The following is a 25,436-nucleotide window of genomic DNA, read 5'->3' as shown; positions in this document are numbered from 1 at the left end:
TAGGTTTAACCCTTAGCGCACCCCCTCAAATATTTGCCACCTCCCCTCTGGGTCGAACTGAAATCTCCTTCCTTGACCTCCTAGCTGAGAATTCCCAATATCTAGGATGGGTCATAACTTCCAAGTGGGAGGTCCAAACGAGACGACTGATATCTCAACGGGTTCATTAGGGCTGGACCGATATGGAGAGTAAAAACTTGGGTTGGTTAAGTGGCTCTGGGGAGCCAGTCTCGATAGCTCGGTATCTGGGACAGCTAGAGAATGATGAGACACAGGGGTGTGTGTGGAGACCTCTCAAGGATTCTGGAGGTATAGTGGACTTAGCCCTGAGATGCACGTGACGGTACTCTCATAATTCATCTCTATGTGACAGTGCCTAACTCTCTAGGGTTTCTATTGATGGCTGACCGCCTTGCACAAAAGACAGCAGGGAGTCCCAGCTCCTTCTCTAATTCTCTGGCCATATGGCATGTTCCTGTGCTTTTGAGAATCTGTGTACTTATCCCATGGGTGGAGGTCACAGTTCCAGGAGCAGAAGGAGATCTCTAGATAATATATTGGGCCTGAATTAATAAATCCAAAATGAAGTCTCCCTCTTCCCTCACAAGCACAAAACTATTTTTTGTTCCGTAAAATATGCTTTGTTGTTCAAAGATTCATGGGCAAATTACGGTAGTTACTAAAATTGAAGGTTGTCACAAGAAAAACTGTCACATTAACAGGGATACTGTTCAAAGCTGATCTCAACCTGTTTTACCACCTTAATGCAGCACAAGTACATCGCAGTACAACAATAGCAAAATAAGTCCTTGGCCGTCTAGCCAGCAATATAATATACTTGTAATGCAATATACTAGGGTGGCTATCTTCACATGTAGTTTAAATAGAACCTGTCGCCCCCAAAATCGAAGGTGAGCTAAGCCCACCAGCATCACCGATGTATCCTGAAAGATGAGAAAAAGAGGTTAGATTATACTCACCCAGGGACGGTCCCGCTGCGGTCCAGTCCGATAGGCGTCGCGGTCTGGTCCGGGGCCTCCCATCTTCTTACGATGGTGTCCTCTTCTTGACTTCACACTGCAGCTCCGGCGCAGGCCTACTTTGTCTGCCCTGTTGAGGGCAGAGCAAAGTACTGCAGTGCGCAGGTGTCGGGAAAGGTCAGAGAGGCCCAGCACCTGCGCACTGCGTACTTTCTCTGCCCTCAACAGGGCAGACAAAGTACGCCTGCGCCGGAGCCGCAGCGAGAAGACAAGAAGAGAACGTCATCGTAAGAAGATGGGAGGCTCTGGACCGGACCGACCCTGAGTGAGTATAATCTAACATCTTTTTCTCATCTTTCAGGATACATCGGGGGCTTATCTACAACATTCCAGAATGCTGTAGATAAGCCGCTGATGCCGGTGGGCTTAGCTCACCTTCGATTTTGGGGGTTACAGATTCCCTTTAAATGCTGTGTTTTCTACTGGCATCCTCAGGAAAATTAACAATGTTCTCTGATTATTGTTTTTTTTACTGCTTTTTTATGCTTTTTCCCTTTTATTCGATGTGTGTTTGGTGAAGATTTGAAACCTTTGATTCTGCATAGAGATATTACACTATAATTTCTCTGCATATACTGTAATTTCTTAGCATATTCTTATTTATATATATATATATATATATAAAGCAGAGCATAGCATGACATCTGCTTAGCACCACAGTAAAGGCTAACTTTTCCATAAAAAAAAAAAAGTTTTAAAAAAGATGCCACAGCTTTTGTGCTGCACATGAATCAGGCGTCTGACAAAGACAGGGTTAATGGTGTTTGACTTTCCTGATGATGAACAATTTTAGAACCTGTTTTTCTGAACCCGATCTCTCCCTGACAGTTTTTCTTGCAGTTCTTCCTCCACCTGTTGTAAGGAGGGGGTGAGGACATTGTATAAGGCAGGAGTGGTGTGAGAAGTGCATGTGCCTCCCATAAGGAAGGGCTTACTGTCCCACCCTGACTCTGAGCTCTTAGGAAGCAGTTGGAGCTGGATGGAGCAATCAGTCCTACAGTAGCTAGACCAGAGAAGATCTAAGGGTTTGTTGTGGAGCTTTACAGCTTGACTTTGCCGAGACATCACAATGGCAACAGGGGATCCGGTAAACAAGTCCCAATTGGAGCGGATCACCAGCGTCCGCTCCGTAATGAGTTTTTCGTCAGTTGGCTCAGACATCTTGGCCACACTTACCACTGCCAACTGTGAGATAGCCCTGCTACCCCTAAAACTGCTCGTAGAGCTGCAGGACAAGTACCTGACCCTGGAGGATGACGTGTTGACTTCTAATAACTACTCCGGAGGCTTCAACGTGTATAGTGACGGCACCGCTCTGATTGATGGTCGTCAGTGCAGGATCATCAATTATATCCAGAGGTGAGTGGGCCGCCATCGAAACTCTCGCTTATTCAGGTATAATATTGTATTGGATTGTTCCCTTCAAAGCAACATGTATGTAAAATCCATGTACGAGCTGCAGAAACAATCTTATTTAGATGTATGGGATGGATTTTGAGCTGTACAACTTGGCCAGTTTTCAGTACAAACTCATTAATATCTAGTTGTGCCTTGGCTTAAAAAAGCTGCTAATGTGCCAATCTAGCCTAAGCCTTTCCTTAACACTTTTGGGTCAGTGTTAAAGGTGCAATGGTAGTAATTAGACCAGGGTCTGAAGAAGTCCCAAGTACCTTCATAATAGGAAACCAGTATTAAAAATACAATAAGGTAGGGGAGGACTTGTTACCGATATTGCATTGGGGTCCAGGAGCTACAAGTTATGGCTCATGCTGACACTATACTGTAAAAACGTACACTGGGGTAAGTCGGGCTTTGTCCCTATGAAGGTCATAGTAAAATCTGATTTCTTATTATTGCAGTCTAACCACTTTTTATAAAAAAAAAGCGTGTAAGTAAACTGCTAATACAGAACATGTTGCTTTATGTTCTTTTCACATTAGATCTTGCAGGACTTCATGTGGAATTTAGTTACATCTATAAAATGGTGTAAATGGCCAATCTGTAGTGATACATTATCCCCTTTATGTGGACTTTTTGCGCACAATTTTAGGGAAATATTCTTTAAAATTCAGAATATTAAGAGTTTTTCCTTGCAAATAATATTGATAGCACATTCATTAGGCATGCCAATAGCGGGGACTGACTGTGAAGACCTCCAGAGGTTCCAAAATTGAATTAATGTTCTCTGCAAAGCACCATGTCCCATTTCCAATCAAGTGCTCTATAGGAATTCCAACATGTCGTTAGGCTTTTTAAGGACAGAAAAAGGTTCTAGCACAAGGGTCTGATCCCGTAAAATCCACTTCTTTATTGTATCAGTTCTTTAAAATCCACACAGCCAGGTATAACTGAGCACATCTGTACAAGTCCCGGATTTGCAGCTGTCTGGGTTGCACATGGATTTTAAGGTATTGATATAATATCTGCAATTTCTTGTTTTTCCAGCTCACTATCCTTACATTTGTTTCTCCCTCATTACAGGGGCACAGACACATGTGAAATCATAGAAGAATATAACATCTATCACTCCATTTCCAGACTTAAAAACTTGCAGCTTTAGGCTACTTTCACACATCCAGGTTTTCAGTGTCAGTCTAAATCCGGCGAATGTTGGAAAAACTTGATCCGGCGCAGATTGTGGAAAACTGATGCGACGGATCAGTTTTTTTTGACGGATCCGGCTAGCCTATCTAGATTATTGGATACAAAAAAAATTTGGAGCATGCTCAGTTTAAAAAACCGGATCAGGCCGCCGGATCCGCCTTTTTCCGGATCCAGCACCTTCCGGCTCCCATAGGCTTTCATTGCAGCAAACAGCCGGAAGCACCTAATCTGGCGCTTCAGGTTTTTCGCTGGAGACAAAAAACGTTGCAATAGATGTTTTTTCCAGACGCCGGAATCGGAATTTTAGCCGGATCCGGAAAAAAACAGAAGGAACGCTGCGCCATGCGGCACGATCCGGCACTAATACAAGTCATTGGGGGAACGGTTTTTATTTTTTCCGGTTCCGGTTTTTCTCTAAAGAGCCGGATTTAGCCTGAAACAAAAAGCCTGATGTGTGAAAGCAGCCTTACTAATGTAGATGTTTTTAACAGCGTCTTCAAATGTTTTAGCCAACGCATTTTGACCCCAAGTGATCTTAGTCATAGCCATAACCCATATAACAAAAAACCTTCTTTAAATAAAAGTTACTTCTAATAAATTGTATACAAATGTTTTTTTGTTATAAGGGTTATAGCCATGACCAAGATCACAAGGGGTCAAAACGCATTGGCTAAGACATTTGTTAAAAACATCTATGTTCCAGAGCCGGAAGTTCTTTTCTTTCTATTAATACAATATAGATTTGGATTTTATGGAGAAACTCAGCCTTGTGCTGAAAGCTTTTTCTGTATGTAAAGAGATGCTTGGACACAAAGAAGTTTTCTACTTTTTAAAAAAGTGAGCCCCAATCGATTGCTCTAATGTAAAATGATAATGACAGCTAGTAATCACCCTCCCCTATTACAGTGCCAGCTCATTGCTACTCTGGTATCTGTGTTTTGGCTGCAACGGGGAGATCACATCAACAACGCACATCACCGCTGCTGCCAGTCACTGAGCTCAGAAGCTCATGTCATCTGCATTGGCTGAGCTTAGTGGTTGGCTGCAGCGAGACATGGTAAGCCGTGACTGATGGCAAGGATGTATTGGCAGAGCTAGCGGGAGGCTGATATAACTGAGTATATGTTATTTTATCACATTTAGACAAATTTATGGAGGACCCAAAAACACCTCTAATATCCTGCCCTGTATAAGGTTAGAATATTACAGCTACAGGTCACTACTCCTAGTAGCCAAAAAGGCACCAAAATGTTGGGCGGATCTTTTTCACCCAACCAAATCATAAATGGACTTTGCTGTTCCTTTTAGTGATGTGATACAGTGGGAAACTGAATGTATCTGGAATCATTGGCGCGACGCTGGCTGATGTCATTCCTTCCCCTGCAGCTCGGGCGCAGCCCATATAACAGTGTGCCATCCAAGAGAAATATTTCATGACTACATTCGATATTCAGGTCATTGTGATAGCTTATGCTAAACAAAATAAAATATAAACATCTTATATATTGAATCCACATTGTAAGATTTACAAATTTCAGTGTTTGCAATAATAAAAAAAAAGTGGCGTCTCCGCTGGTGAGATTTTGGAATTCGGAACGTAAGCTTCTAATGTCACGTCCATTAAGTATTGGCAGACAGACGCTGGAGACATCATATTTGGCTGCAGTTCGACAAATGAAATCACTTCAACACAGAAGTGAACAAAATACTCCAAAGAGAGTCACATCTAAGAACCAGAAGGGGCTCAAAGTGCCAGAAAGGATGTGATCTCAGAAGAAATGACTAATGATAAATATAGAAAGGTTCCAGCAGGGATTTAGGAACTTATACAAATCTGTACCTCCTTGAGAATTTACTTTTAAACCACACAAACTATAATATGAATATTCAATGTATTCTTTAGAATATTTACTGTGTATTTTATGATGTCCTCGTGCAATCTGTTCAGCTCTTTACTAATGCCAGGTCTGCATACAAGTTAGCAGTGGTTACAAGTTAGAAGTTATTGCCCTTGTTTAAAGAGAATCTCCTAAGGGCATGTAGGTCATAGGAAACTGAATAAAATGACATCTTGATATTTGTAATCCGGTGCATAATTCCAGAGAAATTCATTTTTTTCTAACATGTAAATTAGCTGAGAAGACGTCTGAGTCGGAGGGTTGGTCCTACTGACAGAAGACCTTTAAATGTTTTGAAAACAAAGCTTGCAGGGCAGTCAGATGATCATTTCAAGTTTGGCTCCTCTAAAGCTCAGTAACTAGCAATTATTGCTGGGGAAAACCAGTTCTGGTCCGACGTCATCCACTGCAGGGGAAATGTACCTTCACAAGGTGGCAAATTAGAGGAATTTATGTCCCTTTAATGCATTGACGTTTCAATTCTGTCAGAGGTGGATCTTCTACTACACAGCGATTCTCCATTGTGGCTGATACAAGGCGCTAGTTGTTATTCAGAACAGGAAAGGAAGGGGCAAATGGAGTGCCCAATAACGCCATAACAGAACTATACGGAAAGTTGGCATGTAGTCCAGTTGCCAAGAAGAACTTCTCTTCATTGCAAGTTGTAGTGTGGGGCTCTTACTAATTTTTGACTATGGAGCCCCATGTTTAATAGTCTTTACTCTAGCGGTCTACTTCACTAATGCTAATCTATAATAAAGTATTTGTTTACTACCTTTATCATTAGTAGAGATGAGCGAACCCAAACTGTAAAGTTAGTGTCCGGTACAGAACTCTGAACATGGACTTCTCCCGGAATCCATTTTATTGTTCAAAGTTTGGATGCGGAGAGAGAGACCTTATACAGCACCAAACTTTGGGTCCCAAATGACTTCTGTTGGGTTCTGGTTCTGGTTCAAGTTTGGGTAGAGTTGTGGTATCCGAACTGAACTTTGGACTAAAGTTCGGTCGAACAAGGCAAACCTGAATATCCATGTGTCTGCTCATTCCTAATCATTAGTTCTTCCCTGTCCTAAACAGCCCTAAGCACAGATAAGCACAGCACGGAAGATAATTGTGTATGTACCGTAGGTTGAATTTAAAAATCCCCATAGAATTCAGGATGACTTTGCATGATGTTGCTAATGGTTTGTAAAAAGTTTGCTAACCTTCTTTTGGACATCTGAACTCTTTTAAATTGATATAAACTTAAAAACAAATAGGAAAAAAATAAAACCTGCAGCAAAAGCTGTGAAACTGAAAAAAAATCAGCACTCACCTCTTCTTTCCTCTGGTGATTCAGAGCTGACATTCCCATGGTCCCGACTCCTTGTTTTTGCTTAACAAGTGCTCATGTCCTGTGCGGACAGGACCAGTGCGGCAATTATGGCTTGGCAGTGATGTCAGGAATATAAAAAACTAGAGATGAGCAGATCAATTTGTGGGACTCTGGTCAAGTGTCCAGATCAGTGGTATTTGACGTCTAGACAGGAGGCCCACAAATCTCTTACCTTCTGGCATCCCCTACTTGGTTTTTGATTGTTCAGAACTCAATCAATATCATCTGTAAATCTGTTTGTCACATCCCAAAGATGACATCGGGCCGGCCTTGATGATTCAAATGCCATGGTGGGGACATTGGAAGGTAAGAGACTTTAGGGTCTCCCATCTAGCCAGCAGTGTCCTGGTTGGTGGACTTGAATCCTGTGAATCAACTGGCTCATTTATATCCAGCACTTGAGTGGTGTGGTCAGTGATTTTCTACAATGCTGGGCTCTTTTACATAAAAACTAGGACCACCAGAGTGCCTTTGCTGTATAGAAAAGGAGAGTTGTTTTTTTTATAGAATTTGTTGTTGTTATCTTTTTGTTCCAGAAGACAGAGAACCCCTTTAACATTATGTTATGCTTTGTCTTTTTATTTTTTCAGGAAAGTCACCCTTCGAAGTCATGTGGATTATAAGGATTACAGAGAAACATTGCTAGCAAAGCCCCTGTTATTTATAACAAACGCCCAAAAAATCAACAGCGACTCAACTTCAGGTACGATGATAAGTTTCCGAGATCTTCATGCTGCAATTCACATCTAACGTTAGTGTTTTGGGTAATGTTCGAAAGCATTTAACAAAATCTCAGTTGAGTCAGGGATTGAAAACAATACTAAAGCTCAACCTTTGGAAAATGACCTATGAATCCATCAGGTAATGTCAGCTTGTTATTCTATCACCGGTGTGGTACAACCAGACCCAAGTACCTGCAATAGTACAAAATGTACCTGTCTTCAGTAACTTCATGGAGCACAAATAAGCAGGTCATGCTTAATCTTCAGCTGTCAGGGTGTGGACCATTTCTGAAGAGAACATTTCAACTACAAATTTTTTTATAAATTAAAACCAGTTAGTAATCATGTTATCTTGTCCTATATCTGATTTTTTTTTTTTTACTTTCTGTATATGATTATGGTTGGGGCCATCTTGCTTGATCTGCCTAACAGCCTTCAGAGATCTTTCTAGTAGCCACATGGACCATGGAAAGAGTAGATTGGATGGTCACTGACTTCTATGGGAGGGTTTTCCGGGCATTCTTTGTAACCTGTAAGAAGGCATTATGCAGGGAGGGGGAGGAGGTACAGTGGGTACGGAAAGTATTTAGACCCCTTTAAATTTTTCACTCTTTGTTTCATTGCAGCCATTTGGTAAATTCAAAAAAGTTCATTATTTTCTCATTAATGTACACTCTGCACCCCATCTTGACTGAAAAAACACAGAAATGTAGTAATTTTTGCAAATGTATTAAAAAAGAAAAACTGAAATATCACATGGTCATTAGCATTCAGATGCTTTGCTCAATATTGAGTAGAAGCACCTTTTGAGCTGGTACAGCCATGAATCTTCTTAGGAATGATGCAACAAGTTTTCACACCTGGATTTGGGCATTCTCTGCCATTCTTCCTTGCAGATCCTCTTCAGTTCTGTCAGGTTGGTGGACAGCCATTTTCAGGCCTCTCCAGAGATGCTCAATTGGGTTTGGGTCAGGGCTCTGGCTGGGCCAGTCAAAAATGGTCACAGAGTTGTTCTGAAGCCACTCCTTTGTTATTTTAGCTGTGTGCTTAGGGCCATTGTCTTGTTAGAAGTTGAACCTTTGGTCACATCTGAGGTCTAGAACACTCTGGAAGAGGTTTTCATCCAGGATATCTCTGTACTTGGATGCATTGATATTTCCTTCAATGACAACCAGTCATCCTGTCCCTACAGCTGAAAAACACCCCAATAGCATGATGATGCCACCACCATGCTTCACTGTTGGGATTGTACTGGGTAGGTGATGAGCAGTAAATTAATTTAAAGTATATAATGGTCGGCGCAAAGCGGCAATATTAGGGGAAAAAATGCAGCTGCAAAACAGGACAAAAACCACAAATGTTGTCAACGATAAAATATATAAAACCTTAGGTTGTTTTGCGCTATGCATATAATCTCCACCTTACGATAACACAACTTCCTATATTCTATGGAACCTACTGCTTCTTTAATATAAATATCATGCAACAAATAACGAAAATCCGCCCTCATAAAATAAAATCAGCATAAAAGTACAAATGGCTACATATAAAAAAACAATCCGCCAATCTTACTCAGACTATAAACCAATTAGTTCAAGTACCGCAAGTTCGTTAACAGTTCAGTATGATAAAGTGCATAGTGCTAGCAAGTACCTCATCAAGCGATGATATCAGTCTCAAAAGCGGAGGTGCAGTCTCAGATAATATCCAGATGGAGTCCGAGGTAGAAGGAATATGAAGATCTCTTCAGGAGTGTAGTCCTGTCCGGTGACATACACCCCCTAAAGGTCCTCACTAGTGGTGCGCAACAAGAGCCGGTACACGCTTGGAGCCTGTGATGCTGCAGACGCCGAACAGGACCTTGCGTGACGTATGGTAGTCACGTGACCATCCAAAGTAAGGAACGCTGTGTGGACCAGGACTACACTCCTGAAGAGATCTTCATATTCCTTCTACCTCGGACTCCATCTGGATATTATCTGAGACTGCACCTCCGCTTTTGAGACTGATATCATCGCTTGATGAGATACTTGCTAGCACTATGCACTTTATCATACTGAACTGTTAACGAACTTGCGGTACTTGAACTAATTGGTTTATAGTCTGAGTAAGATTGGCGGATTGTTTTTTAATATGTAGCCATTTGTACTTTTATGCTGATTTTATTTTATGAGGGTGGATTTTCGTTATTTGTGGCATGATATTTATATTAAAGAAGCAGTAGGTTCCATAGAATATAGGAAGTTGTGTTATCGTAAGGTGGAGATTATATGCATAGCGCAAAACAACCTAAGGTTTTAGGTGATGAGCAGTGCCTGGTTTTCTCCACACATACCACTTAGAATTATCACTAAAAAGGTCTATCTTCGTCTCATCAGACCAGAGAATCTTATTTCTCATAGTCTGGGAGTCCTACATGTGTTTTTTTTGTAGCAAACTCTATGCAGGCTTTCATATGTCTTGCACTGAGGAGAAGTAGCGTAGATGATCAGCACAGCCCAAGGTGGAGGTGCATGAAAATAGGTGCCCAGACCTTAAGACGTAATATAGAAATATATTCAGCACACTCCGAAAGATGTCTGATGCAAAAGAGGGTGTTTTAATACATACAGTATTCACAGTTACAAACGTTTCGGTCAACAAAAGACCTTCGTCGGTGTGCTCTATTGTTCACAAGGCGTAAAATTGTACACCCGTAAAAATTATAGAGTTTTACATCCAAATGTTAATTGTAGCAAGGAATGCAGTTTATACATGGAGGGCTGACACTAGCCGGTCCAACACAGGAGATATCTCAGGCTCCTGAAGAGAGGGCTAAAAATAGCCGGTCATAAACACTCAGAATCCAGGGATAGAGGACGCGGCATCCACCGCAGGTCCACGGTGCTATGATATAGCGCCGTGGACCTGTGGCGGATGCCGCGTCCTCTGTCCCTGGATTCTGAGAGTTTATGACCGGCTATTTTTAGCCCTCTCTTCAGGAGCCTGAGATATCTCCTGTGTTGGACCGGCTAGTGTCAGCCCTCCATGTATAAACTGCATTCCTTGCTACAATTAACATTTGGATGCAAAACTCTATAATTTTTACGGGTGTACAATTTTACGCCTTGTGAACAATAGAGCACACTGATGAAGGTCTTTTGTTGACCAAAACATTTGTAACTGTGAATACTGTATGTATTAAAACACCCTCTTTTGCATCAGACATGTTTCGGAGTGTGCTGAATATATTTCTATATTGCACTGAGGAGAGGCTTCTGTTGGGCCACTCTGCCATAAAGGCCTGACTGGTGGAGGGCTGCAGTGATAGTTGACTTTGTGGAACTTTCTCCCATCTCCCTACTGCATCTCTGGAGCTCAGCCACAGTGATCTTGGGGTTCTTCTTTTTACCTCTCTCACCAAGGCTCTTCTCCCACGATTGCTCAGTTTGGCTGGATGGCCAGGTCTAGGAAGACTACTGGTGGTCCCAAACTTCTTCCATTTAAGGATTATGGAGGCCACTGTGCTCTTAGGAACCTTGAGTACTGCAGAAATTCTGTTGTAACCTTGGCAGATCTGTGCCTTGCCACAATTCTGTCTCTGAGCTCCTTGGCCAGTTCCTTTGACCTCATGATTTTCATTTGGTCTGACATGCACTGTGAGCTGCAAGGTCTTATATAGACAGGTGTGTGCCTTTCCAAATCAAGTCCTATCAGTTTAATTAAACACAGCTGGCCTCCAATGAAGGAGTAGAACCATCTCAAGGAAGATCACAAGGAAATGGACAGCATGTGACTTAAATATGAGTGTCTGAGCAAAGGGTCTGAATACTTAGGACCATGTGATATTTCAGTTTTTCTTTTTTATTAAATTTGCAACATTGTACATTAATGTGAAAAAATGAACTTTTTTGAATTTACCAAATGGCTGCAATGAAACAAAGAGTGAAAAATTTAGAGGGGTCTGAATACTTTCCGTACCCACAGCATGCTGAGACATCGCCTTTTGTCAAGGATGCATGAAAATTTAGTTTATGTAGGTTTTAATTGTTACCCTGCCTGAGATGATAGTGAGACGAGTACTAATGACAAGTGATCTCTACAGAGCAAGAACTGTCAGTCTAGTAGGAAGTTTAGTGGCCAGAGTGAAAACTGCAAGATTTCACTATTTTTTTTTCAATATACATTCTGACATGAAAAATTAAAAAAAAACACAAAAAAATTAAAGCAAATACTGTATACTGTATGTTTAACATAAGAACTTGATTTAGACAGAAGGTGATTTTCTGATGACACATACCATTATGAAAAAACATCTAATTTCCCACAATGAATTTGATGAGTTTTTGACGTTGTGTATTTTCCTGTGCAAAAAAATGCAGAGTGTTACAGTTTCAGCAAAGTGGATGGAATTTATAGAAATCTCCTGAACAATGTGATTATTTTTTTTTTTACGTTATGGAATCTGACTTGCAGTTCTCTTTTGAAATCTACATGTCAATTTCTCTAAATGTGCTTTTTATTTGTGAATTTTCCTCATAGACTTGAATTAGATGGTTCCAAATTTTCAGATAAAAAAAATGTATATATGTGTGTTTATTGCGTTTCCATAATTCCCCCAAAAATAAAATGAAACATCTCAAGTAATTTAACTTAGTGAATTGGTGCAGAAATGCTGCATAAAATCTACGGCATCAACAAATGACTAAATTTTCACTGTGCGAACTTAGCCTTAATGCAACACGTTTAGGAGAACCTAGGGCTTGATTCATTAAGACAGGCTTTGTACAGCTTAATGAAGGGGCATGCAGGAGTAACATGCGCCCAATTTCTTAAGAAGCATTCCTCACTTAATGACTTAGGTGCTCTGACAAGTGCCGAGTGCCTCCGGCAGAAATGTAGTGCAGTTAGGGACTAGAGTACATTTCTGGTGAAAGGTTCTTTGGTGGCATAACCTTTCATAATATAGACAGACAGACTTAGCCACACCCATCTTACCCCAGCTCTGTCCATTTTAGGGAAGTTTGCTGATGCCGGCGGGGAAACGCCAAAAGTCATATATTTTTTGCACATCGTCTTGTTCAAAATTTGTGCAACTTGATAGGGTGTTTTCTACCAGAATTCTGACAAAAACACCTTAGTGAATCGGGAACCCAGTGATCTTACTAGTGTTGTAGTGAGAAGAATGTGTAAAATTGTAATCTCTGGGACAGGGTAGAAGAGGGCTAAAATGTAAGTTCGGAAATGTCTTCCTCCCATCCTCTGTCATTCTGAGACCTGTTTTTGTTGCGTAGTGACCACTAGAAGGGCAGCCTTATGTATTTTAGTCCATTGTCTTCAGGCCCAGCAAGTGGTTGACTTCAAAGATTATAACCTATCAAGAAGTTCAACACAGCTAACCTTTACTCTTTGTATTGAAGAGTTAAAGGTTGTATGTCATGAAAAGATCCTATATATAAGTGCAGCGCCCCAGAGTCCTGGTCGTTGCAGTACTGTCGCTCCGCCGCTAAAGGGGGTGACGGGAATTTCTGATGGCACTGAAAGAGTTCACCTGACCAGGTATCACAGACACCAATACACTTCACAGTCTGGCCTCCAGGGGGAGCTAAGGGCGCTATGTATTAGGCCACTCCTCACAATCTGGTAAAACTGGGGGTTAGATAGGAAGTTAGGAAGAAAGCTGACTGGGTTGGAACCAGGCAACATCCTGTCAGAGGGTGTTGCGGGGGGAAGATTCAGGGGGGTCCCTGTCAGGGGTGGGATCCTGACAGAGGCCTAGCAAACAGAGACAGCGTTACGGGACCGCGCCTGCACTTCATCGCGGCGGTGCCCTAAGAAAGGACAAGAAGCGAGGTTTATTGTGAAGAGTGAGAAACGAGATCAACGCAACAAGGAGAAATGCCAGTAGGAGTCGTGCTGTAAGACCGAGGCAACATCCTACTGAGGCGAGTAGCCGGTGGCCGGAAACGCTGAGGAAGTATTAGGCTCCAAGCAATACTTCAAACCTACGGCAGGACAGTCAGTTATAGGCGGGCTGTCTCACCTAAAATCACCTAAGCAGACATAGGGGGCAACAGTGGGAGAGGGGCGACTCTAGGGTCCCGGAAGAACTCCAGGCCTACCTGTCATTCAGGTACGTCCTAGCCATATCATCTGGGGGACGGAGAAGAACATCAGAATCAGTTGTGAGGGAACATCAGAAACAGACACAACAGTTGTGAGGACTATCCCGTGGTGCTGAGCAGGGAAGTACTACAACACACAAGCGCTAGAAGGAAGGCACAGATTTCCACCTGCAAAGGGAACTCTGGAGGTGCCAACGGACTGGCCGGTCTCAGACAGCCCTGTTAACCATACTCTGGACTGAGGATCCTGAAGCCTTCAGTAAAGAGGTAAAGAGACTGCAACCTTGTGTCCTCGTTATTCATCGTGACCTGCACCGCACACCACCACCCACACATTTCATTGGACGCCCCTTAGCAGGGTCACGGGCCGGGTTAGCCACCGTGACAACCCCAGAACTGCGACAGAGAGGCCCGGTACCGGGTACCCCTCGGCCCTGCGACAGTGGGGGCGCTCCATAATGAAGTCTAACTTCACCCCAGGTTGGACTTCACCAAAGGTCTGACTTACGTCAACCATGGTAATCACCTCTAGCCAGACTCAAAAATGTAATTATAAAATAGTGGCCATTCAAATAATTAGCCGAACACTTAACCTATGAACCAGCTCATTCCACCAGGGCTAAATGGCAGACCCCCTCTTCGACATCCATGAGTCCTGACAGAATACCCTCAGGACAGGGTAATGTTCGCATGACACAAATCCTTTTATGTGGCTCCATATTGATTTTATTTTTAGATTTCAGACATTTTTAGATATGTCTAAAAAAAATTTTTTTTTTCAGCAAAAACATTTGCCATCATCGTAAATACACGACATCCACAGATCAAAGCCAGGGTGGAGGATGGTTTGAACAATGTTATATCCTCTGTTATGGGAGAAAATTATCAATTACAGGTAAGAAACTTAATTTATTCCAATGTTTACTGCACCATAGCTTAGTAAATATACCAGATTGAGCCTGATTAATAATTTGTGGGTTTTTTGTTTGTTCGGTTTTACATCATTTTTCTTTGTATTTTTTTGTGATAAATTCTTCATAATGGCACATGATGTTCATGAATGAATTTATCTTTAACCTGTCTTACAACTTTTATCTCAAGATTTCAATGTGCAACTAAAACGCTGCAAAATTTGAGCCAAAATAACTGGTGTACATAAAATCAATTCAGAGGGAAACAGGAGTACATTTGTACATAAATGTAGTAACTTTTTAAAAAGTTGCAATTGGTGAAAAACCTAAATCCCTCCAACAATCTTGAAGAAAATCAGGCGAGCATTTACAAAATAAACTTTAAAAGGGTGCAAATTAAAACCAGAATAAGGTAACAAATGAAAAATAGACAAAAAACACCAAAAACTAGACAAAAAGGCACAAATCCAATAATGAATTAATTCATGGCTGTTCATCTGAACAGCAAGGTGGATTGCTGTTGAGGGGAGATAGAGAGAAAAAAAAAAAATCTATAAATCTTCAGCACAGCGAGTGTGAGCGAGCTGAGTGTGACCTGAGCGTAAGTGTGAACGGCGGTAAGTGTGTGACTTGTGATTCAGTGACTTTGGAATCAGGGAGTTTCCAAGGGAGGAATTGCTTCTGTTTTTTGTTTTGTTTTTTTTTAATTAATACTTTGTATTTATTTTTAATTAACGTTTCTGTGTGGTGCAATCCCCATTAGGAAATGTGCTCCACAATTGTTAATGCCATCCAGTGTACATCTTGCCACATGTATGCAGTCCTTGACCAGCCGGTCGAGGGTGCATACTGCTGTGCGAGATGTGAGCATATTGTGCATTTGGAAACCCAGATACTGAATCTAAATGTGCAGCTGGCAACACTGAGATCCATAGACAATATTGAGCAGACGCTCAATGGGATAGATGAGGAGGGGGATGGTAGGATGGAGCTGCAGGACAGTGTGGCAGTTAGCTGGGTGACAGATAGAAGGCGGGGTAGAGGGAAGAGTGCCAGGGAGGCTAGTCCTGATCTGGCACACCCCAATAAGTTTGCTAAGTTGGCAGATGAGGGGGGTGCCAGTACAGGGGTAGCACTGCTGCAGCCAGGCATGTCCTCTGAAAGCCGGAGGAGTGACTGCTCCAGTAAGGAGGGAAATAGGAGAGCAGGGCAGGCCAGACAGGTGCTGGTAGTGGGGGACTCAATTATTAGGGGAACAGATAGGGCAATCTGTCACAAAGACAGGGATCGTCGAACGGTGTGCTGCCTACCTGGCGCTCGAGTCCGACACATCGCTGATCGGGTGGACAGATTACTGGGAGGGGCTGGTGAGGACCCAGCGGTCATGGTGCACATTGGCACAAATGACAAAGTTAGAGGTAGGTGGAAGGTCCTTAAAGATGATTTCAGGGAATTAGGCTGCAAGCTGAAAGCAAGGACCTCCAACGTGGTATTTTCCGAAATACTGCCTGTACCACGTGCCACGCCAGAGAGGCAACGGGAGATTAGGGAGGTTAATAAGTGGCTCAAGAATTGGTGTAGGAAGGAGGGGTTTGGGTTCCTGCAGAACTGGGCCGACTTCTCAGTTGGCTACAGGCTCTACGCTAGGGACGGGCTGCACCTCAATGGGGAAGGGGCAGCTGTGCTGGGGGAGAAAATGGTTAGAAGGTTGGAGGAGTGTTTAAACTAGGTATTGGGGGGGAGGGTATTCATTTTATAGGAGGGGAAGATAGTGCAGATAGAGACCTGGGCACAAATAAGGAAGTTGGGGGTGGCGGTGGCATGGGGGGTGGGGTTAGAACAGTTAGTAATTTATGAAAGAATAGAGGTACAGAGAGTAACATCAAGTGCATGTATACTAATGCCAGAAGCCTCGCCAACAAAATGGATGAATTAGAACTAATGTTGTTGGAGCATAATTATGACATGGTGAGGATATCTGAGACGTGGCTGGATGAGAGCCATGACTGGGCTGTTAACTTGCAGGGCTATAGCCTGTTCAGAAATGACCATACAGATAAGCGAGGGGGAGGGGTGTGTCTATATGTAAAATCTTCCTTAAAACCCATCCTGCGTGATAATATAGGTGAATTTAATGAAAATGTAGAGTCCCTGTGGGTGGAGATAAGGGGAGGGGGAAAAAATAATAAATTACTGATAGGGATTTGTTATAAATCTCCAAAAATAATGGAAGCAATGGAGAATAGCCTCGTAAAGCAAATAGATGAAGCTGCGACTCAAGGAGAAGTCATTATTATGGGGGACTTCAACAACCCTGAAATAGATTGGGGAACAGAAACCTGCAGTTCCAGTAAAGGTAATTGTTTTTTGTCAACTATGAGAGACAATTACCTTTCACAACTGGTTCAGGACCCAACAAGGAGGGGGGCACTGCTAGACCTAATATTAACCAACAGGCCAGACCGCATATCAATTATAAGGGTTGAGGGTCACTTGGGGAATAGTGATCACAAAATAATAAGTTTTCATGTCTCCTTTAATAAGATGTATAGTAGAGGGGTGACAAGGACACTACGCTTCAGGAGGGCAAATTTCCAACGGATGAGAGAGGATCTTGGTGCAATTAACTGGGACGATATCCTGAGACACAAAAATACACAAAGAAAATGGGAGATGTTTATTAGCATCCTGGATAGGACCTGTGCACAGTATATACCGTATGGGAATAAACATACTAAAAATAGGAGGAAACCAATATGGCTAAATAGAGCTGTAAGGGGCGCAATAAGGGACAAAAAGAAAGCATTTAGAGAATTAAAGGAAGTAGGTAGTGAGGAGGCATTAAATAAATACAGAAAATTTAATAAATTCTGTAAAAAGCAAATCAAGGCAGCAAAGATTGAGACAGAGAGACTCATTGCCAGAGAGAGTAAAAATAATCCCAAAATATTCTTTAACTATATAAATAGTAAGAAACTAAAAAATGACAGTGTTGGCCCCCTTAAAAATAATCTGGGGGAAATGGAGGATGAGGATGAGGAAAAAGCCAATATGCTAAATGACTTTTTTTCATCAGTATTTACAAAAGAAAATCCCATGGCAGACAAAATGACTAGTGATAAAAATTCCCCATTAAATGTCACCTGCTAAACCCAGCAGGAAGTACGGCGGCGTCTAAAAATCACTAAAATTGACAAATCTCCGGGCCCGGATGGGATACACCCCCGAGTACTGCAGGAACTAAGTACAGTCATTGATAGACCATTATTTTTAATCTTTAAAGACTCCATAATAACAGGGTCTGTACCACAGGACTGGCGTATAGCAAATGTGGTGCCAATATTCAAAAAGGGGACAAAAACTGAACTCGGTAATTATAGGCCAGTAAGCTTAACCTCTACTGTGGGTAAAATCCTGGAGGGCATTCTAAGGGATGCTATGCTGGAGTATCTGAAGAGGAATAACCTTATGACCCAGTATCAGCACGGGTTTACTAGGGACCGTTCATGTCAGACTAATTTGATCAGCTTCTATGAAGAGGTAAGTTCCGGACTGGACCAAGGGAACCCAGTGGACGTAGTGTATATGGACTTTTCCAAAGCTTTTGATACGGTGCCACACAAAAGGTTGTTACATAAAATGAGAGTAATGGGGATAGGGGAAAATATGTGTAAGTGGGTTGAGAGCTGGCTCAGGGATAGGAAACAAAGGGTGGTTATTAATGGAGCACACTCGGACTGGGTTGCGGTTAGCAGTGGGGTACCACAGGGGTCAGTATTGGGCCCTCTTCTTTTTAACATATTTATTAATGACCTTGTAGGGGGCATTCAGAGTAGAATTTCAATATTTGCAGATGACACTAAACTCTGCAGGGTAATCAATAAAGGGGAGGACAATTTTATATTGCAGGATGATTTATGTAAACTAGAAGCTTGGGCTGATAAATGGCAAATGAGCTTTAATGGGGATAAATGTAAGGTCATGCACTTGGGTAGAAGTAATAAGATGTATAACTATGTGCTTAATTCTAAAACTCTGGGCAAAACCGTCAATGAAAAAGACCTGGGTATATGGGTGGATGACAAACTCATATTCAGTGGCCAGTGTCAGGCAGCTGCTACAAAGGCAAATAAAATAATGGGATGTATTAAAAGAGGCATAGATGCTCATGAAGAGAACATAATTTTACCTCTATACAAGTCACTAGTTCGACCACACTTAGAATACTGTGCACAGTTCTGGTCTCCGGTGTATAAGAAAGACATAGCTGAACTGGAGCGGGTGCAGAGAAGAGCGACCAAGGTTATTAGAGGACTGGGGGGTCTGCCATACCAAGATAGGTTATTACACTTGGGGCTATTTAGTTTGGAAAAACGAAGACTAAGGGGTGATCTTATTTTAATGTATAAATATATGAGGGGACAGTACAAAGACCTTTCTGATGATGTTTTTAATCATAGACCTGAGACAGGGACAAGGGGGCATCCTCTACGTCTGGAGGAAAAAAGGTTTAAGCATAATAACAGACGCGGATTCTTTACTGTAAGAGCAGTGAGACTATGGAACTCTGCCATATGAGGTTGTAATGAGTGATTCATTAATTAAATTTAAGAGTGGACTGGATTCCTTTCTGGAAAAGTATAATGTTACAGGGTATATACACTAGATTCCTTGATAAGGCGTTGATCCAGGGAACTAGTCTGATTGCCGTATGTGGAGTCGGGAAGGAATTTTTTTCCCCATGGTGGAGTTACTCTTTGCCACATGGTTTTTTTTTGCCTTCCTCTGGATCAACATGTTAGGGCATGTTAGGTTAGGCTATGGGTTGAACTAGATGGACTTACAGTCTTCCTTCAACCTTAATAACTATGTAATTGTGTTATGCTTACTTTTTGGAGTTAAAGATCCAGAATCCAGACACCTATAAAATAGTAAAATATATAGAAAACACTACATAAAGGCATTTTGATTTGTGGTGCTTTTTTTGCTTGCATTTCCTGGGTATGGTGTTTTTTCTATTTTCTTAGCATAGATTATTCTTTATGACTTAAAAACAAAGCAGCTGAAAAAAAGGCAAGTGCTAAATGTTAAAAAGAAAAAAAAATACAAGAAAATTGCCATGGAGGTTTTGTTACACCTACAACAAACCTTTGTAATAAGCTTTCTTCTGAGGGACACAACCTTGAGAAAACATTGCATGTTGCATGTTCAGGCCCTTAGCCTTCAGTCCAAATTTTGGAGCTTGGCAAATTACAGATGTGACTGGCTCCGTGTGCTCGTCTGCATGTGCTCGGCCATGTGGACTGGCATACTTTGTGTATTGGGTGCGCATGCTCACACGGACAGCAGACGTACCTATAATATTCTTGCCTGAACAAGCCCCAATAGATAAATGAAGGAAGTGGCTTTGCTGATGACTACATATAGAATTTTGTCTGCCATTAATAATCCTTCTTCTTCTTCTCACTAGTTTACCTTTCACAATGATGTGAGAGAATACCTCCAGAGACAAAACTTCGAACTGATAGAGGACAACCTGAATTTTTCATTCACTTTCAAGCTCGATGTCTTTGTGGATTTCTTCTACTTGCTTGGTTTTAGCAAGAAAAATTGTGACTTGCATGGGAAGATTCTGAACTTGCACTGTACGAACAGTAGCAGGAAAGAAAGAGTTAAAATATTCCTGTCCAAAATGACCAACCCATTAATACGCCTGGGCAGCAGTTTGGACCACGATCGAAGACCCAGTATATACTCTATGGGTAAGAATAAATATTAATTTCGGAATGTCAAATTTTAACCTCAAACTACAGTTCATCGTAATATTCAGGTCCAGGAAGTTGAGATTTGGGAGTTGTTTGTTGGGACCTTTACAACGTAGAGCAGCTTTAGCCATCTCTATGCCAACCTTTCATATAAGGAGAATACTATAACTACCATTTAGGAGCTTTGTTAAAAAAAATCACATATTTAAGCATCTTTTTGTTAATGTCCCCATACACTTTCGATGAAAACCATCAGAACCTGACGACTGATCTGTATGGGGGGCCTCCTGACTCTCTTCTGATGTCGAGATAGAAAAGCATCAGAATTTAGAATTTTTATGGTCGACACTTTTGTTCTCAGTGGAGATAAGTTGCTACCAATTTCAAATTCAGGTATTTGGAGAGTCGGGAGACAGAGCTGTTGGCTGAATGTATGATGGCTGAATTAAATCAAACTACTGTTGATTTAAAAAGAGAAAACACAGTAGTTTGACAATAAATGGCTTCACCCAACTGCTAACCATGAGTGGGAAAAAAAGCTTTGGTGTTATCATTCATATTATCTGAGAAAAGGCCAAGAAAGCACAAATTCTGCTGGGGTATGTAAAGTTTTGAACACAACTGTATATTATAATAAAACCATATACCTAATAAAAACAGAAAAGAAAATATAAACCATGGTCATATTATTCCCTTACTAATAATGTAGAATCAAATCTGTTTGTTTGTTTAAACCGTTAGGGGGGAGGGGTGTAAGAAGTGTTCAGCTTCTTCATGATTCAGCAAGGCTCTTTTGCGATCTCCTCCTCTGGTAGAAAGTTTAACTCTTTCCAAACCAAAAAATTGAAAGTCTTTTAAGTTACCATTGTGTTCCTACAAAAAGTGTTTGGAGACATTGGAAGGGTTGGAAAGGTTAATTGCCTCAGGGTTTGTGGAGTCAGGTATATGCTCATTAATTCTCTGTCTCAACTTACAGGTGCAGTCCACATATCTAACATTGCAATCTATAGATTGGACACAATATACTATGAATCTGCTACCACAGTTTATAAACTGTCTAATGTGATTGATGTATCTTATCCAATGTAATTAAATTTACTTCTTTAGTTTGCTTTGCATATTTGCAAGGGATGCATTTATCCATGCCACATTTGTGAAGACCTGTAGGTGTGAGCCAGGCTTTTCTGCCCTGCGTTTCTCGAGTAGTCAGACTAGGGGAAAGGAGTTGAAAAAGAGTGGGAGATTTCTCAACAGAGAATACATAATCCTTTCATTAAGTTGGTGGTCACTATACAGCATGGGGAGATATTTGTTAATTTGATTAAATTCTTTATGTGTTGTAACAAATACAGGTTTAACTATTGTGTTTTTTTATTATTGTTACCATATTTCTTTAATAGATCTTGATGTGATTTAGGGTATGTGCACATGATAAGTAAACGCTGTGGGTTGAACCCTGTGTACCTACTTCAAAGGTGGCTGGATAGGCATGTGGATGAATAAGGAGGTGGATGGATAGGCAGGTGGATGAATAGGCAGGTGGATAGGCATGTGGTTGGATAGGCAGTTGGATGGATAGGCAGGTGGATGGATAGGCAGTTGGATGGATAGGCAGGTGGATGGATAGGCAGGTGGCTGGATAGGCAGGTGGCTGGATAGGCAGGTGGATGGATAGGCAGGTGGATGGATAGGCAGGTGGATGGATAGGCAGGTGGATGGATAGGCAGGTGGATGGATAGGCAGGTGGATTCATAGGCAGATGGATGGATAGGCAGATGGATGGATAGGCAGGTGGATGGCTAGGCAGGTGGATGGCTAGGCAGGTGGATGGCTAGGCAGATGGTTAGATAGGAAGATGGATGGATAGGCAGATGGATGGATGGGCAGTTGGATGGATAGGCAGGTGGATTGATAGGCAGATGGTTAGATAGGAAGATGGATGGATAGGCAGGTGGATGGATAGGCAGGTGGATGGATAGGCAGATGGATGGATAGGCAGGTGGATGGATAGGCAGGTAGCACTCCACATAAAGAATTAAAAAAGTGAAGGTACTTTTATTGACCCATCTCAAATGGGACATTTCAGCTCCTAAAAAACAGTGGTGAGCCTTTCTAAATCATTATTGTTTTTTAGATAGTTAGTCTAAGTGCTAAAAATACTTTTATTCTATTTTTTTCAGATATGATCACGGAAGATCCTTTTCCGCAAGAAGAAGAGGTCAATGATATTGCCCCAGTTCTGCCTATGAGTTCATGAAGATTAAACAAAGGAAAATTTTCATAACAGAAAAAAAGAACAAGTTAGATAAATACAGACGTGAAAGCACAGACAGAGGACAATATGGCTAATACTGAGGTTAAAGCTTATCATCACTTAACGGAAAAAATCATGGGCTGTGTTGTTATGGATTTTCTTGACTTAAGATTATATTATCGGCAAAGTAGAGGAAGACAAACGTATTTAAGAGTATCAAGCGTTTTACAATGTAAAACCATCACTGACCTCCGCGGACTAAAGGAACCATTGGAATCTTAGAACTGTGTCAGTTATTGAAGTGAACATTTACCCCCCGATAGACTTTGTTGTGCTGTTTGCTTTTCAAAACCAGATAAACCAAGTTTTTTTTTTTTTACTTAAAACACTTATTAAGGTTTTTTACTTCATATTAACTCTCCTTATTGGAAGGGTCCCTCGATGATAAACTAATTACTGATAGCTCTGACTGCTGAGACCCCCAGCACTGAGCTGTAACTGAAAGGTGAACCTGATAGCGAGTGTTTAATTTCCCTACAGTGCTCCCAGTGGAGAAGTAAAATATCACAAAATGTATTTTGCATTGATGATAGTAGACTGTCACTGAAATGCAAAGACATGCAGGTTCCTCCAGAATTTATTGATAAAAATATTTTTAAAAACTTTTTTTTTTTAGTAAATATGCACTGATCATATATTCTACATTTACTATGTTAAGGACTTTCTATTTTTCGGAAGCTGGGTGCATTGTATAGTTCTGACATTTTTATTATGTTAGATAATTTCCCTTTCCTGTATTACCTTCTACGTATTACTAGATGTTCTGAATATTTTTCTTAATCTACTGTATTATCGGTAAGATCAAGCATCGTAGATATATCCTATCACTTTGGACAAGTATATAGGCTGAGGGTTGCTGAATTTAGTGTCCTTTGATGTCATTACTAAAAGCTTATATTTGTTTTAAATATCTTTTTTCTCCCAAACTACATTTCAATATGTCAATGGGGCCTGGTAAGCGGGACGGGGAAGGGGAAGCTATGATCCATTTTTGCTTCAAGATTCTTCATCTTCACTTTGGAAAAGTCTTGGGACTCCACCTCATTCTTTGTCATTATGTATAATGCTATCAGGCTAAAATAAATGCTGGAATATGTTATTATATATATGTATATATATATATATATATATATATATATATGTATATATATATATGCATATACTGTATATACAGTATGTCACATGCTGCTGACTTTGGGCCTGCACCACGGCCCTCTTTATATTTTACTATGGAGCCCAGTTCTCAAAGACTTTAATCTCAGAAAACATTTATTGTTTATAAATGCCATTAGTGACTTTTTGTACATATAGCTTTACTATATTATATTTTATAGCTTGGCATTAGTGGACCTAAAAGCAGGATGAACACAGATCTAAAGACATTTATCTTTAGACTTAATTTAGTAAAGGTGGTATGTTATTTTGTTTTATATGTACAGATTTAGATTTTGTATTAAAATTCAGTTTTATGAAAATCCCTTTGTGTACTGAAATTGTTATATAATGTTTTTAATCATTACAGCTCCGTCACGATAGAAATGGATATGGTTGGACAGTGCTTGTAAAAACAAACAACTTTCCAATCTACTTTTTATAAAGATTTTACGCTGTTCTCCCGATATTCAAAATTTTATCCTTTTTTATTGTTTACGGCTCATTGCCAAACAACAACAGTGGTCGCACATGGCAGTGCATTCAAGCTCATTCCTGATGAGCTTGTAACCTCTGCACTAAGGCTGGACAGGATTTCTTGAGCACTCTGTTACCTCCCAATCCTGGCCAGTGTCAGTCTTGCCGTGCTTTTGATGGTGGAGAACCATCGGGTGCGCACGGCTCAGGCAAACAGCATGGTCGTGATGACACTCATGAGGAGCAGTCACTCCAGGGGAAAGAAGATTAGAAGAACCCTTTAACCCCTTACATCATACGTATTAGTACGCCAATGTCAGTATCCCCCACTTTGATGTGGGCTCCGGCGGTGAGCCCACATCTTTCCGGGGACATGTCAGCTGTTTTGAACAGCTGACATGTGCCCGCAATAGCCGCGGGTGGATCGTTAGTTAAAGTTAAATGCTGCTGTCAAACTCTGACAGTGGCATTTAAATTGTGCTTCCGGCCATCGGCCAGAAGTACGCACACCAGTGACCCCCGTCACGTGATCGGGGGACATCGGTTCATCGGCATGACAACCAGAGATCTCCTTAGGACCTCTATGGCTGTCAGTACCGAATTGCTGTGAGCACCACCCAGTGGTCTGCGCTCATAGCAACTTAGCAATTCTACTACATAGAGGAGATCTGACCATCCCCTCTATGTAGCAGAGTCGATCGAGTTGTGCCAATTTCTAGTCTCCTATGGAGACTATTGAAACATTCCAAAAGTAAAAAAAAAAAGTGCTTAAAAATATAAAAAATATATAAAAGTTCAAATGTCCCCCCTTTTGCCCCATTCAAAATAAAACAATAAAAAAATTCAAACATACACATATTTGGTCCCGCTGTGTTCAGAATCACCTGATCTATTAATAAAAAAAAGGATTAACCTGATCGATAGCAATAAAAAAAGTCAAAACACCAGAATTACGTTTTTTGGTCGCCGCAACATTGCATTAAAATGCAATAACGGGTGATCAAAAGAACGTGTCTGCACCAAAATGGTATCAATAAAACATCAGCTCGGCATGCACAAAATAAACTCTCA

The 25,436-nt window shown here is 41.2% G+C and overlaps 1 protein-coding gene across 1 annotated transcript; it reads left to right on the top strand.

Annotated features, from left to right (window-relative positions):
- The first annotated feature begins 1,983 nt into the window (after positions 1-1,983).
- On the top strand, positions 1,984-24,231 carry MEDAG (mesenteric estrogen dependent adipogenesis). The gene is made up of 5 exons (XM_077298268.1): positions 1,984-2,399; positions 7,511-7,623; positions 14,529-14,641; positions 20,128-20,419; positions 22,603-24,231. Exons 1-5 carry the CDS (start codon positions 2,110-2,112, stop codon positions 22,677-22,679), a joined length of 885 nt encoding a protein of 294 aa, XP_077154383.1. The 5' UTR covers positions 1,984-2,109; the 3' UTR covers positions 22,680-24,231.
- Positions 24,232-25,436: the final 1,205 nt, after the last annotated feature.

This window comes from Ranitomeya variabilis, chromosome 3 (assembly GCF_051348905.1).
Source record: "Ranitomeya variabilis isolate aRanVar5 chromosome 3, aRanVar5.hap1, whole genome shotgun sequence".
Lineage (NCBI taxonomy): Eukaryota > Metazoa > Chordata > Amphibia > Anura > Dendrobatidae > Ranitomeya > Ranitomeya variabilis.
Note: the sequence above shows the minus strand (reverse complement) of the source record. Positions and strands in the feature narration are given on the sequence as shown.

Bases quoted from the DNA above. Each gene is read 5' to 3' on its own strand.
- MEDAG (XM_077298268.1), top strand. From the start codon at position 2,110: ATGGCAACAGGGGATCCGGTAAACAAGTCCCAATTGGAGCGGATCACC. The intron at 7,624-14,528 runs GTACGATGATAA...TTTTTTTTTCAG, and splicing joins CAACAGCGACTCAACTTCAG to CAAAAACATTTGCCATCATC. The intron at 14,642-20,127 runs GTAAGAAACTTA...TCTTCTCACTAG, and splicing joins GAGAAAATTATCAATTACAG to TTTACCTTTCACAATGATGT.